The sequence below is a fragment of the Moschus berezovskii genome, chromosome 14 (genome assembly GCF_049115385.1).
Source record: "Moschus berezovskii isolate FMDL1 chromosome 14, NW_MosBer_1.0, whole genome shotgun sequence".
Classification (NCBI taxonomy): Eukaryota; Metazoa; Chordata; class Mammalia; order Artiodactyla; family Moschidae; genus Moschus; species Moschus berezovskii.
In genome coordinates this window covers 28,637,379-28,652,701 of record NC_142473.1, presented here as the reverse complement: position 1 = coordinate 28,652,701, position 15,323 = coordinate 28,637,379, and the positions used below count along the sequence as shown (strand labels likewise).

Genomic DNA, 15,323 nt, shown 5'->3' with positions numbered 1-15,323 from the left:
CCTTTGGGCGGATTCCTCACCAACATCCTCCCCTGCAACCCCACCAGCCAGCCAGCCCCAGACAAAAACAAGGGCCGGCAAGGCAGCCCAGAAAGCGGCAGGGCGGTAGGAGCAAGGGAGGGGGATGGACAGAACAGGAGAACAGACAGACAGACAGACGAGATGTCCCGGCATCCATCTCTCGAGGGCCATCATTTCCTGATACGCACGTCATTATCTCACTCGACAGAATCAGATGGCACGAAAGGGAGTGTGTGTTGGGGGTGGGGTGGGGGGTAGAAACCACCCTATTTGGGGATAGAAAAATCAGAGAGAGAGATACACACACACGCAGTGAAACAGAGAGAGAAAGAAGGTTATTACATAATTTCCACTTTCTTCCCTCCACCCTTAAAGTAATGTTCTATCTGACAGGCTCCTCTCCGAGGGGGGAAAAATGACAAATCCAATCCAAAATTCAACAGCCTGTGTTCTGTTCGGAGAGCACACAGTGTACTGTACAGCCCATAAAACTCCAAACAGCCTCCAGACACTGCCGCAATCGTCCTCCATCAAAACACTTTGTCTTGCATACAAAAATAAGATACAGCGCTGAACAGAATACAAAATCAACCCATTACAGTACAGGGAGGCTGCTACTTAGCAACGAGGGGGCTCTAAAGCCTCGATGCTCTACAGGAAGCAAAATCTGTCGAGCCTGTTGGGCAAATGATAAACATTAGCGGTATTAAAAAACACAAAAGCCATGTAAATGGATAGACATAATGTGGAAACGAATTTATAGAATAAATTGGGACGGGGGGACTCGAGCATAGGGGGAGAGGCTGGGCTCCAGAGGGGTAGATGCATGCGCTTCCCAAACCCCTGCTAAGGCACCATATGGAGGGAGAGACGGGTGTGTGTTTGGGGGGGCGCTACGGGAACCCCTTTTTTCACACAGGGGCTGCAGGTGAAAGGGAGGGAGGGAAGTGGTGAAAACACTGTTTAATACAATGACCTGCCATGAACTTTCTGAACTTTCTCTGTTCAGCTGGCCCGACGTGACATCTGGGGGACCCAGGCACACACTTCCAGCAGCACTACAGTGGGGAGATGGTGGGGCTTTATCTACCCCAGGGCCACCATCGCACCCAATGCCACCACAGGAACTGCCACTTGCTGTAAACAACATCCCTGGCCAAAAAAAAAAAAAGAAAACAAAACCAAAAACACCCCATCTGGGCTGGAAAAATCAGTATATTTCATCAGGTAAAGGGGAAAAATACCCTGGCTGTGAATCAGCAGTGGGGTTTCGGAACCCAGCCAAAACAGGAGCTAAAAGGCAAAACCATATTCTTCTGGTCTCTGTTTAGGCTCTTGAGGCAGAAAAGGAGAAGGGGCGGGGGTGGGGGGCAGCAAGGGGCAGGGAGGAGGAGGGGGGAAGAAATGTATTTTTCACCAGCCAGTGTATAATTTATAAACAGCATTAAACAGTTTTTGTTTTCTTTTTCCTCTCTCCCGTGTATGGGCTTGGACGGCAGTCAAGCCTGCATTAATTTCTGCTTTGGGTACAGTGTGTTCTTGGAGGCACATCTGCAAGTGATCATAAACTCTCTGGAATGCTGGCAGAACATCCAGACCTGCCGGCAGGCCAGTGACGACACCACTCTGGGAAAAAGTTCGGGAAGCAGGCCAGATTCAGAGCAGGGAGGGAGAGAGAGGAGCGTGCTGGAGACAGAGCCGGGGAAAGTGGCTTCTTCTTGTCCCTGCGCCCCCCTCGACCAAAGGGAAGGCAAAGGCGGTCTCTGAGCCACTCATACCCCAGCTTAACCCTCGATCGGGCCCACCTATGCAGATCCAGGACCTGGGAAGTCTCTTCTTGGTTATCTCCTGCTTTTACCCCGATGGCAGAAAGCCAAGAGCAGAAGGGAGCGAGCAGAGAGGGAGCAAATGGACCCTGGGTTCAGAGCCGCCTAGACAACCCCGTTCTCATACTCCTAGAAGATGGGTAATCTGGGAGGAGAGAAGAGAAAGACAGGACAGGGAATGCAAGGTCAGGAGAAACTGCAGGTCCCGAGCAGCCATCTTTGCATCCTAAGATGCCTCTCCATCATCAGTGTGGGACTGGTTCATAAGCTCCACCTCACAGTCACAGCTCCTTTGCCCCCTCCCCACATTCTCTGTCTTTGCAAAGAAAGACCCAGAATCCCCAAATGTTAGTGGTTCCCAAGAGAAAAAAAAAAAAAAAAAGAGGCCAACTACACAATCCACAGATCTTTGACATCTCATAAAATTTTGTGACTTCCATCCGATCAGGACAGGGGAAAGCAAGAGAGGAAACAATTGCGTTTCTGACCCAACCCCACCTGCCCTTTTCCCTGCCAGCCCCAGATGATACTCCCGGCCACACCATGCTGCTGCTTCAATCAGAAAATCTGTCGGCCGAAGACCATGCTCTTTTCCTGGTGCTTCTAACTATGGGGAAGAATCTGCTGTCGGGGTGGTCCTCAACAGCCATGGCTCACAGAGCCTGGAGAAGGGCAAGGAGGAGGGAACATGCAGACGGGACTCCCAAAGAAAGGCTGCATGCCCCCAACCAGTGCAAGAGGCACAGGCCACACCACACTCCAGCCATGCCTCAGGACCGTCTGTCAGTCGCACCATTTCCAATAAGAGTCTTATGAACCCTATACTCCAGTCTAGGGTACGTCAAAAAGACCAACAGTCCTTTCTGTTCCAGGGGAATAAAAGTGTCCCTGTCTTATCCAATCTTCCAGTGGTTTCTGAGTGCCCTAGGTAAAGTGCAACTCACTTTCCAACTCAAGGCCCCTGCAATCTTGGCCCACTGCCGCCCCATGCCCAGCCTGTACTCCCCAGCTACGCTGTGCATCACCCCAGGAGGCATGGGCTGCCCCCATCAGGTCCTCTCAGAAATCCATTCTACCACCTTCTCCAGGAGCCCCCTTCCTCTTCTGAATGCCTCTTAGAACTCTTTCTTAGCGGTCTGCACATATCACCTTCTTTTACCATAACTTCACAGTATCAGACATCCTTCCTACTAGACGTAAGCACCTAGAGGGCAGGGGTGGTGCCTGTTCTCCAGGGTTAAGTACACAGAGCCTGAAGCATCTGTTGGATCCAAAAATGAACGACACTCCCAGAATAGAAGCAGGCCACAGAAATATGCGAGCCTCTAAATAGTATGCAGCCAAGGCAAAAAATAGGGGCGAGCAGAGCTGGGTGTGCTCAGTTATAATCCACCAGAACGTTAGGCCAAGCTGTGGGAAACACTGCCTAACGGGAAACCTTACCCCAGCACATCGCAAGATCAACTCGAGTCATCGCCCGAGTCTGTGGTTTCTGCATGGACATCCCAGAGCGAGGACGTTCTCTTAAGAGAGAACAGGAGTGGCAAAGACACAGCGGGTCACAGATGCCCCCACAACGGAAGGGGCAGCAAAGGACTGGGTGGGAGACTTCAGAGCGATCTGGGTGCACACGGGGGCTGGGACCCTTCCCCTGTTCCCTCCACCTGGGATTCACGTTCCACAACGAGCAGCTTTGCAAAGCACTCCAGTGGTCACTCTTCTCACCCCAAATCTCTTTCTCAGTGCTCAAACCCTCCTGATCTCCAAACCACCTCTGAGAACGCAGGGTCTTGCCAGATCAATCTCATTACTGAATGAGTTAGGTTATTGTTTGTTAATTTAAACTTATTGTTATCATCAGGTATAACTCACAAACGCTTGGTTAGTTAACGCATTCAAATCGAAATCAAAACTTCAATTAAACTGAACATTCACTACCACCATTTAGGATCTTAAAAAAGAAAAAAGAAAAGAGAAAGAGAGAGAGAAAGAATTGTCTCTAAGAAGGGCCTCCTACAGGGCAAACTTCTAATTAAACAAATTGTCAATTTCAACACAATGCAAACTGATTTAGGAGTATAAATCTGGTATTCCAGTCACTGAAAATAAGACCTCACAGCGTCGATCTCACACAGGCTGATTTCCTCGGGTAGGGAAACGCAGAGGAGAGGAGCAAGATAATTCGAGAAAGAGGAACGCTGGGGAGGAAGGGTGAGCCAGAGCGCTTTATCTTTTCAGAAATAATATCTCCGCAGAATTCAGTGAGGCCCGTTCTCAAGCACTGGAGAAACTCCTTCTTGCCTCCTCCTTCACCCCACCCCTACCAGATGAGAAAAAAAAAATTAATCGTGTATGATGACAAACTTGGCTCAGCACTCACTGTACACACTGTACCCACAAGGCTGGCGCCCAGCCAGGCCTGGCCCAGCGCCAGAACTACAATAACAAACACCGGCCACGCTGGCCAAGAGGGGGTGGGGCGGCGCACGCAGAGCCTGCGAGGAAGTGAGCCTGTGCAGCTCCAAGGAGACGCAATGGGGATGAGCCTTTTCGGGGCAAAGATGGCCTTCAGGGGAAGTCAGGAGCTCCCTGACCTCGACCCAGAGCCCAGACCCCCTTTTCCCCACGCCTGCCCTCTTTTGAAAACATGGTCCCCAGGGCAACTCTAGCTCTGTGTCACTCCACACTGCTGCTGCAGCCCCTGGTGAGCTCCTCTAAGGCGGGGGTAGCCCCCCAGATGCTCAGGGGCCATCCTGGCTGTCTGCTCCCTGCACGGAGCCTTCGAAACAGAGCGGCAAGAAAATCTCATGTCATCTAATTAAACATCTCGAAGACCGCACATAGTTCTGTTATCATGCAACTGGGGGGAGGAATTGGAATGAGGAAAGTACAACTTCTGCTACCGGAATCTGGGAGAAGACCTGGCATCCCGGCCCGGCCCTCCCACCCCACCTCCCCGACACAGCCAGGTCTCTCTAGAGGCCTGAGGGCCTTTGCTGTTTAAAGAGAGGGGATGAACAATTCGAGACCTAGCCTCACGAAGGCCTTGTTGCTGTTTTCTTCTCAAGCCATCCTGACACAAGGGTGAGAGGTATGTGGGGCCAGAGAAAGAAAAAACAGAAGAGAAAAAGCAGAGTCAAAGCAAGCTCTGAGCTATCTGCAAGGGCGAACTAAGGCCCTGCTATGACCTCCCCCATCACCAAACCCTCTTTTACAAGAGCAGTGGCAAGTGAATTTCAGAGGGACACATCATTTGCACAGACTCCAGGGACAGAGAGGAAAACCTAGGAAAATAGCCCCAGGGTATGCACGAGATGTGGGACCTTGACCAGCACTCAGTCACGGGGTGGCACATTACTCATCTTTGCCGGACCTGGAGACCCTGAACCCCCTCTGAATGTGTGTAAGCGGCTCCTCCTCTTTCTGCCACTCCACCCACCCCACCCAGACTCCTGAAGAACTGGGTTCCCAACAGAGGCCTCAGCTAACTCGCACGTAGCCAGCGCCCTGCAGTGAATCCCAGGGACGCAGTCTAAACTCTTTCTATTGCAGGAGAGACCCAGTGAGAGATTGGAGCTTTCCTAAGTCGCCCAGCTTCCCAGGCTGTAGTAATCCATTGAACCAGTACCTATAGACTCCAGCACTGTGTCAGGTAACGTGCTGCATGTCATGGGGACAGACCCTGTCCCCAAGGAGCTTATTCCCGTCTATTAGGGGAAAACTGAGGAAAAGGGAAGTTACATTTCCTGAGAACCTATCATGTGCCGGGCAGAATGCTGAGTATCTAATGGAGCCTTGCGTTCAGAGGTTCAGATGGTTTACATTTCTTGCCCAGGGTCACATGGTTAGGAGGAAGATGCCCAAATTTCTAATCCTGACTGGCAATTCCATTAATAAAAATAATACAGAGAAGAAAGACTGTACCCAGAGACAGCTTCAGATAAAGAAATACAGACTTGAGAAGAAGGCTTAATTGCTTCTGCCTGGAGGTAGGGGACAGTCAAGGATGGGATCATTCCAGAGACCTTGGAAGACCTGGGAAGACTGGGGACGGGTTATTCCACGCACAGCGATGGGGTAAACAAAGTCACAGAGCTCGATGAGCAAGCTGTGCTGGTTGGCACACCGGCACCAGAGCACACCGACCAGCACACGAGTATGGCTAGCACCCTAGGCTCCAGGAAACAGTAAGGACCACGGGAGCTTACTGGGCTGAGTGACAGTGTGCGAGGAAGCCTTATCCGCAGGCTGCGCCACCCGCGTGGACGGGCCCGACAGCACGCGACACCGAGACCAACACGGGCGCCAAGAAGCAGGGAACAAATGAATCGGAAGACCAGGGAGGGTGGCCAACCCGTGGGCAGACAGCTCACGGGACCCCTCACTAAACCCTGAACAATCTGCCAAGAGAAGGGGAGCAAGAAGACTGCAGGTGCAGGCTGCAAAAGGAAACTCAGAAAGGGCACGGGTACCCAGCCTGATGCCCAGCGCAACAAGGCCTGGACTCGGAGGACTCCGGGCCAGCGTGGGGCAGATGGGGGAGGAGGATGGTGCCCCGGGGCCAAGTGTGGGGACGGGAGGCCCCAGGGGAAGGAGGAAAGGAACACAAAGACACAGGGAGAGGGCGGACACAGACACACCCGGCTGCCTGGCGGGGCCCAGTTCCTGGATCTGGAAGAGGGAAGAATGGGAAGGAGTTAGAGCACTTGGTGTAGGGCCATGAAGGCCTGCGAGAGGGGCAGCAGCCCACACATCGCAGAGGCACATGGCTGTGCAGGAAGGCAGCGCGAGCAGATGCACGTAAAGCTCCCAGCAGCACGACCAAGGCGATGAAGACAGTGAGGACAGACCACAGACGTTCGGACTGTCCTCCAGGAGCATGACGGTGGCAACGCTCCAGGACGACAGCTTCAGAACCAAGGCAAAGGGGGAAGGTGGGAGCCGTCGACATCTATTAAGCACCAGCGGTAGGTTAAGAGGGGTACGATGCCTTCATCATACATCCTGGTACCTAACTGATAGGAGTTAGCAACGGCTTGCCCTTGACAGATACAGAAACTGGGGCTCAGAAGACAAACCTGCCTGAGGTCACAGAGATGGGGATCTGGCCAACCCCAAAGTCCAGACTCACTTTACAAACACCGAACTGCCAACTGCCTGGAGGGCCCCGTGAGGGAGACAGCATGGAAAAGGACAGCAGATGCTGAGTGCGGACAAGATGGGAGAGACTAAGGCCAGCTGAGAAGACAGCTCTTCTCCCCGAAAACGTGACTCCAGGGCCGAAAGGCAAGGAAATCAGAGGGAAAAGAGCACTGGCCCCAGCAGGGAAGTGTGGCGGCCTCTCCCACTGAACCCAGGCAACCCCCTTGGCCTAGAGGCAGCAGCCTTGGACCTGCTGTATCCGCCCCTCCACCGAGTACACCATGCACACTGCCTGCTTGCTTCTCCTCCCTTCACGCCTCATGGGGCAGAGAAGCTTTGCCCAAACACGAGCGAAAACACCAGCAGCCGCAGAGTCGACCCCACCAGAATTGGATTAAAATTAACTTGCAAAAGACAGCACGCTGTAACTAGCTTTGTGCTCCAACCTTTCTATATCTATTTAATTAAAGGCTCCTGTATAATGTGAACCCAATAGTCAGATTCATTAGACAGCGAGAACCTAATTCCACAACTATTCTGCTAATGAAACTTCAGTCTGCTTGGGAAGGTGGATCACACAGGGCACTGGGTACCCACGATGCCCCAGGAAGCCCAGGAGGCCAGAGGATGGGCCCATCCAGACGGTCATGTGGTCAGGATGGACTTCTCACTTCAGCAGCCTGGAGGGAGCATCCACGGGACAGGGCAGACCAAGGCCCGCTGGCAGCGGGGATATTCACGCTCTGGGTGGGGGAAAGGCAGGCAGGCAGGAGATGGGTGTCCATGCTCAGCTGGGCCGGTCAGGGCACCCGTGCCTACCTGAATGAGCCAGTAAGTGCATTCTCAGTCGCAGACTGTCCAGGAACCGCTTTCCGCAGAGCTCACAGCCGTACGTCTTCATCCCGCTGTGCAGTTTCCTGAAGGAAAGGAAAAAGACAGGTTGCTGCCGCTCTGGTTGCACAGAAAGCAGGCCCACCCCGACCGGGGAAATTCGCAGCCACCCCTCTAGCAGGTGGACAGGAGGAAGGGAGACAGAGGGTATGGGATCTGAGGTGGACCCTGACACAGCCGCAATCCCACAGGTGGCCAAGAGTCCCCTTTCCCATGGACGGCTGCCGAGGCGGCATCTATACCTGGTCCTGTCCAAGGGCTACAAGGATAGGGCGTGCCCTAGTGCTTCACCCCGTGGCACAGAGACCAAGGGAAAAAGTCAGATTCAACTGTGGTGGGAGGAAGGAGGAAGCCCCAGGACAGTGAGACAGACACAACCTTCGCAGTCAAACTCGCATAGGCCATTCGCACAGGCTGAGGTGCCTCTGCTTACCAGGCTCAGAGCACAGCCCATGCTGCGCTGCCCTGTGAGAGCCCCCGGCTCCCCCAGGAGACCACAGTCCCCGGAGGGCCGCCCTGTACCTTCTCTGTCTTTCATAGCCCAGCACCCACCCAGCGATGGGCACAGAGCAGGCTCCGAGTAAGTGTTCTTAGTGAACCGAGGCCTTCAGGGACATCAGATGCTCTTCTGAGAGTATCCAGGTGTTCTTAGACCCACAGTCACTCCCCAATACACAAAACCTCCCCAAAGGCCCAGCTTTTGACGTGCTTTCCCTCTGCTTCCCAAAAGAGGTTGAACCCGGATGGAAAGAATGGCTTGAAGAAACCAGGTAACATCATTCTATAAAAGGAAGGTGGGAGCCGTTGGTGCTGGCTTTCCAAAGTACTTTCACGCACATTATCTCATTTTACCGTCACTGCCATGTGAGGTGGGCCAGTCACCCATGATCACCCCAGCACCCCAGGAAGACAGGGGGCCCTGGTAACCACTGTTCACAGGTCCAGCCTGTGATCCTGGTCCTTGCCCACCGGACCCCACCGCTCAGGCAGGAGCCAGCGATGGAGCCGTGAGAGGTAGGAAGGCAGGTAGCTAGTGGGGAAGGTCTAGAGAGTCGGCTGCAGGCTGGCATGGGGGCCGTCTGGCCCAGAACTCTGCCTTTCCTTCCACCCACGCTCCTTCCCAGGCCTCTCTGTGCCTCCGCCGGATATGGGATCCACCCCTGCCTTGCCCACCACCTCCCCAGGGGCCTCAGCCCCGAGAACCGGGCAGGTACTGCAGCCAGAGGTAGGAGCCGAGGGCGGTGGGTCGGCAGGCGGGCACTCTGAGGTGAACCACCCATCGCAGTTGGGAGGCTGATGTGTTAGGCCCACAGTCAAAGGTTGGAGGGCTGCTGGTACAGGATACTAGATAAACGCAGGTGAGGAGGGGAGGATCATACATTCCAGTCAGTGGTGCCCAGATCATGACACTCAGGCCAGCCACCCACTGCCAGCACCTTCCAAGTCCCCTGAGAGCCCAGAGTACGTCACCACTCCGAGGGCCCCGGGGTGAGTATGAGCCCAGGCTGGTGGCTTGAAGACCGTATCTGGGTCCAGTGTGTGCAGCTTCTGTCGGCCATCACGCCCAGGCCCCTTCGCAGAACTCTTTCTCAATCACAGTTGTGTTTGCTTGCTTTCCCTTTACCCGCGTGCCAAAGACAACACATGATTTCTCAATCACAAGTACACACACCCTCATCGGTGACACGGTCGTGCACCCCACCCCCATGTTATCTGGTTCGTGGCCGAGGCCGATCCATCCCAATTGAGAAATAGTACAGAACATTTCCACCGAACATTCTCAACTCCAAATATATTTCACAATGCTGGGCACTGGGACATGTCTTAATAGCATTCTGGGCAAAGCAGGTTTTAAAATATGCACCCAGGCGTGTGTGTGTGTGCGCGTGTGTGTGTGATGCTCCCAGTTGTGTGTGTGTGTGTGATACACCCAGAGGTGCGTGCGTTTGTGTGTGTGTGATGCACCCAGGCGTGTGTGTGTGTGTGATGCTCCCAGGCGTGTGTGTGTGTGTGTGATGCACCCAGGCATGCGTGTGTGTGTATGTGTGATGCTCCCAGGCGTTTGTGTGCGCGTGTATGTGTGTGTGATGCACCCAGGCGTGCGTGTGTGTGTGTGTGTGTGATGCACCCAGGCGTGCGTGTGTGTGTGTGATGCCCCCAGGCGTGTGTGTGCATGTGTGTGTGATGCTCCCAGCCATGTGTGTGCATGTGTGTGTGCGTGTGTGCGTGTGTGATGCATCCAGGCGTGCAGGTGTGTGTGTGTGTGCGTGTGTGATGCACCCAGGCGTGCCTGTGTGTGTGTACCCATGCGTGTGCACACATGGTAGCTGACTGTGCCTCCCACTTGCCCAGGCAGGACAGGGGTTTGCTTTCCCAAGAGCTGCTCCATGAAGCAGCAAAGGCTTTGTTCACAGGTGGTCCCACGGGTGACTCCAGTACACACGCTCATGCTCTGCTCAGCACGGGTTCCAGACTCATTTATCTCCATGTCTGTCTGCACTAATGCTTTCTTAGCTTCCGGGGTGCCCCCCTCTGGGGTGGCTGTCAGGAGGAAGAGGAGGACAACACCCTTTCGGGTTGGCTTTCCCAAAGGACACTGGAGTGTCCGAGCCTTGGGTGTCAGCAGCCACTACCGGGAAAGCACCCCGACCCCACCCTCGGGCTTCTGCTTCTTCCCCCTGCAGGTTCCAGATCAAGTCTCTCACCCCAACAAACACTTTCAGGGCTACCCCATTGCCTTGTTTGGTGCCAATGGACTTGCCTGGCCACTGGTGTCAGTGGCTTTCTTGACCAACAGGAACGGCGTGGTGTGTAAGGTGATATACTCTTGCCCTCTACTACAGGGGGAGCAGGATGAAGGGAAGGATGGCAGGCGAGCAGCCAGAAGACCTGGATTTTGGTCCTAACTTGGTCATTAACTTGCCTTACAACCTTGCCAAATCCTGCTGTCACCATCTCTCTACGTTTTTTTTTTTTCACCTGTAAAGTGATGGATGATGTCTAGTCAAAGTCGCTCGGTCATGTCCACTCTTCGCAACCCCAGGGACTGTAGCCCACCAGGCTCCTCTGTCCATGGACTTCTTCAGGCAAGAATACCAAAGGGGGTTGTCATTTCCTTCTCCAGGATATTTTCCCAACCCAGGGATCGAACCCAGGTCTCCTGCATCGCAGGCAGATTCTTTACCATCTGAGTCTCATAGAGTCAAACTTTTATTATTCAGGAGTCTTACCCATACCCTTTTATCCAGCCTCCAAGGGATTCCTCTGAGGGGTATTATTACCTCTCTGGTTGGGAAGATCCCCTGGAGAATGGAATGGCAACCCACTCCAGTATTCCTGCCTGGAGAATCCCATGGACAGAGGACTCTGGTGTGCTCGAGTCCACGGGGTCACACAGAGTCGGACATGAGTGAGTGAGAGCACATATACACTATCTCTCTGAGCCATATTCCATTTGTGTGATGTCTCAAAACACCTAGGCGGTCCGGCTAGGACCACCCAAGCAAAAAACTGACACCCATTCCCAGAAACCTATGCATTTTAAATCCTTCTAATCCAGACGACCTAAGTTCCGTCCTTTACCCACTTTGCAGTCTATCTTGCAGTGAAAGAAACGTCCAGAATCCATGACCAGCCTTTCTTTGGAACCATTCTGCCACCATGCACTTTCCAGCCTCCAGAGACACGGGTGTCCTCTCCTGCCCAAGCCTCGGGGTAAGGAAACTGCCCTGCTCCTGACCCACTAACTCAGCGCCCCCACACAGGTGCCGAGGGTGGCGTCCAAGCAATCCCAGGTGGAGGACGAGGACCGAGGTCCTGCCTCACTGGCGGAGAGCCTAGGTCAAAGCACACCAAGTCCCGAAGAGAGAAGGAGGCACCACACAGGCCCGGGGCTCAGCTGAGCCCAGAGCCGGTTTGCCCATCTCCTCTGTTACTGCTTAGACGCCAAGAGATGGGTGTAACGAGGCAGCGACCTCTGCTAATTCAAAGAAAAGGGAAATGGCAGAGAAGAATCTGAGTGTATGCAAGGGTCACCGATAGATTCTAAATGGTACCATCTGTGGGAATGATCAACATGGAAACAGAGTCCCAACTGGTTTCCAGAGTAAAAGAACAAATTGTCAGAACTCAGGGTCTGTCTCTCTAGAGCAGTGGTCCCCAACATTTTTGGCACCAGGGACCTGTTTCTTGGTAGAGAATTTTCCCAGGGACCACGGGGCGGGGTGGGTGGAATGGTTTGGCAATGATTCAAGTGCGTGACAACTATCGTGCACTTCATGCCTATTATGGTTTCATCAGCTCCACCTCAGATCATCAGGCCTTAGGTCCCAGAGGCTGGGGACTCCTGCTCTAGACCACAACCCCCATCACCTCCATCCCTCACTGTGCCGCTGCCAAGTATTTGATGAAAATGGAAAGTCCGTCCGCCTCTTTCTTCCTGAACCACACACACCTATATTTTCCCAGGCCGGCCACGCCTTCTCACAAGGTCACACTGCTCGTGGCCATCTGAGGTCATCAGCCTCCACTGTAACACAGGAAAGGAGGACAGCTCGGGACATCTTTGCACCTTTCGACGCCTGCTGCCTAGGTTTTCACGCTCTCTTCTTTGAGAAGCAAGAGCACCGAGCACGGTTTTGAGTGTAACCCAGTTCGAGATGGCCCAAGCACCTCCACACTCCAGTTGCCGGAGAGTCCATTTCCCCACAGGCTTCGGGGCCCCACCACCCACTCTTGGGGAGCAGGCTCAGATGCTCCCCACCCCTGCTGCTGCCCCAACACGTCCACACCTGACTCATTGGATAAAGTCACCCTGAAGGTAAGAGATTTTCAATTTGGTCCAAGAAGACAAAAAAAAATTAACCTCTAACTGGTTTCTAGCTATTTTCTCAAGCAAGCTGAATCATTATGAGAAATCAGAAGTAAGCTAAGACGAACTTTTTAACAGGTAACTGGAGGGAACAACACACTCCTCACTGATTCTCAACCACACAATTCTCGCCCAGTAGAACCAAGTCAGCAAGCTGCATGCTCATTCAAAACACTTTCGTGCTGTTGTGAGCCTGAACGTTCATACTCATCTGCTTTAGACTGTTAACTATGTGATGGCAGAAGCCCTGCTTCGCTTTCCTTTTATTTGTAGGGCCTAGTTTAGAGGCGCGGAGAAGGCAATGGCAAGCCACTCCAGTACTATTGCCTAGAAAATCCCATGGATGGAGGAGCCTGGTAGGCTGCAGTCTATGGGGTCGCTAAGGGTCGGACACGACTGAGCGACTTCACTTTCACTTTTCACTTTCCACTTTCACACATTGGAGAAGGAAATGGCAACCCACTCCAGTGTTCTTGCCTGGAGAATCCCAGGGACGGGGGAGCCTGGTGGGCTTCCGTCTATGGGGTCACACAGAGTCGGGCACGACTGAAGTGACTTAGCAGCAGCAGCAGCAGCAGCAGTTTAGAGGCGACTGTGCAGTGCTGCCAGAGAAATTCCAGACAGCCTCCTCTTATCTGAACACTGTGCCAAGCACAAGAGCTTCATGGGCACCTCCAACCCACAGCCAGACCTTCACTTGTGCCCCTGAAGTCCACGCGTGGAAGGCCAGTGGTGACATCACAGCTGCACAAAGCCTGAGCTTCAGACCAACCTCACCTCGGGATGAGTCTTCATCTCCCCACTAGAACACAACAGGAGAGTAAGTGGGAGCAGGGAGAGACCGATGCTAGATGCCATCCTCACCCGCCCAGCCTCCAGGGACAGCGGTCCACACCAGCTGCTCCCTAAGGGGCGCCCTCTGCATCTATGCCCTGCAGGAGAATCTCAGCCCTCCTTCATCCCACACAGATAAGGACTAAGGGGAGAATGCTAGAAGCAGGGCCAGCAGCACAGCTTGCCTGAGAGAGGGCTTCAAGGCCCAGCACTGCCAATATTCCATTTCGTCCCAAGCTCCTCTGCCGGAGACAAATGGCAGTGAGAACAGACCAGCAAGTGGGGAATTCTGTTCCAATAACCCAAGGGCTGTCCCTCGTCGCTGTACTCCTGGGGAGGTGAAAGTGCCTGCCCTGTGACTTTGCTGGTCACCCCACACCAGCGCTGAAAACTAACATCTGTCCTGAGGGTTAAGTGAGTCGGGGAACCACCGACTCACCTCTGTCTGACAAAAGCTGTAGAGGGGAAGCCACCCTAGAAGGGCCTGTATCGGATGATGCTGTCTTTGTTCTCACCCTACGCGACTCCACCCCCTGCTCCCACCAACACTCTAGCTTCAGCAGCTCTGAAGGTCCTTCCGACTCACCCCTCTACTTGGTCTGAGCTGCCCCACGTGCAAAAGTCAGCCCAATGCTTGATCTTTTGCTTTCTGATCCCGTGACCATCAACCTGACCTACACAATGCTTCTAGGGGTACTCAGAAGAGATGAGGACAAGACAGAAGTTTCTATGACTCAGCTCCTGACGATGGTTTCAATGATCCCTTTCTCTCAAAAGCGTGCTGCCTCCCGGGAGTCAATACTGCCTAAGGCTCTCTACTGACCATGGGAAGGGGGCCCTATGCAAACCTCCCACTCCCCTCTTGAGCAGGACCTGTCCATTGGCCCTGACTGGCAGCCATTTCTCCCTACATGGGCACCTTGTGAGCTGGGTCCCTTTGGGAGCTCTGACAAGGCTCTCAGTCTGCAAAGCAGCAAATGGCCCTTAAACCCAGTGGTAAGAGAACCTCCCCGGCCTCCCTCACCTCTCTGAGTGGAAACAGAACTGACAGAGGAAAAGAGTTTATGCACTTCAGCAACAGGCTTACTCTTCTTCCCCAGACCATTAAATTCACAATGTGCCTTCAATGTCCACTTGCCTTCAATTCAAACACCAAGAGGAAGGCCAAACAGTGCACACCATTCTGGGCTTAAACTTTAAGAAGAGATGAGTGAAAAGCGATTGGGTTACGAGGGATTTACTCCCAAAAGCAACTTCTAGGGAGACTGCAGGGTGTTTCTGTACATGGTCCAGGCTCCTGTTCTCGCTCCACATGCCTTTCTGCGGGGAAAAAATACGCTGAACAGAACTGTTCCACTAGCAGCCTCCACCCTAAGCCAGAGCAGGTCATCCACAGGATACCTGGGATGCTCACAGAATGTTCTCTACTTTCTAAGGGTGACAGGGTATCTTCTCAAGGGACATCTCTCTCTCCTTTTTTGGCCATACCATGCAGCATGCGAGATCTTAGTTCCCCAGCCATGGATTGATACCACCCTGGGAGTGCAACATCTTAACTACTGAACCACCACAAAGAACATCTTTTAATGCTGTCAATAGTGAGTGATCTATTTCAGTTACCAAGGGTCAGTAGTCACATCCAGTGTCATTTTCCTTATGTACTTTCTTGGGGTATCGAGCCCACAATTCTGGACTAAGCCATTTGTAAGTTCTTCAGATCTACAAGCTCCTGGAGGACA

The 15,323-nt window shown here is 53.3% G+C and overlaps 1 protein-coding gene across 3 annotated transcripts in view; it reads right to left on the bottom strand.

Annotated features, from left to right (window-relative positions):
• Window positions 1-15,323, bottom strand: part of ZBTB16 (zinc finger and BTB domain containing 16) — a 207,445-nt gene that overhangs the window by 100,006 nt on the left and 92,116 nt on the right. For all 3 annotated transcript variants that reach the window (XM_055423048.2, XM_055423049.2, XM_055423050.2), the window contains exon 3: window positions 7,809-7,906. In XM_055423048.2, coding sequence (XP_055279023.1) covers window positions 7,809-7,906 — 98 coding nt within the window. The remainder of the gene's footprint in view (window positions 1-7,808; window positions 7,907-15,323) is intronic.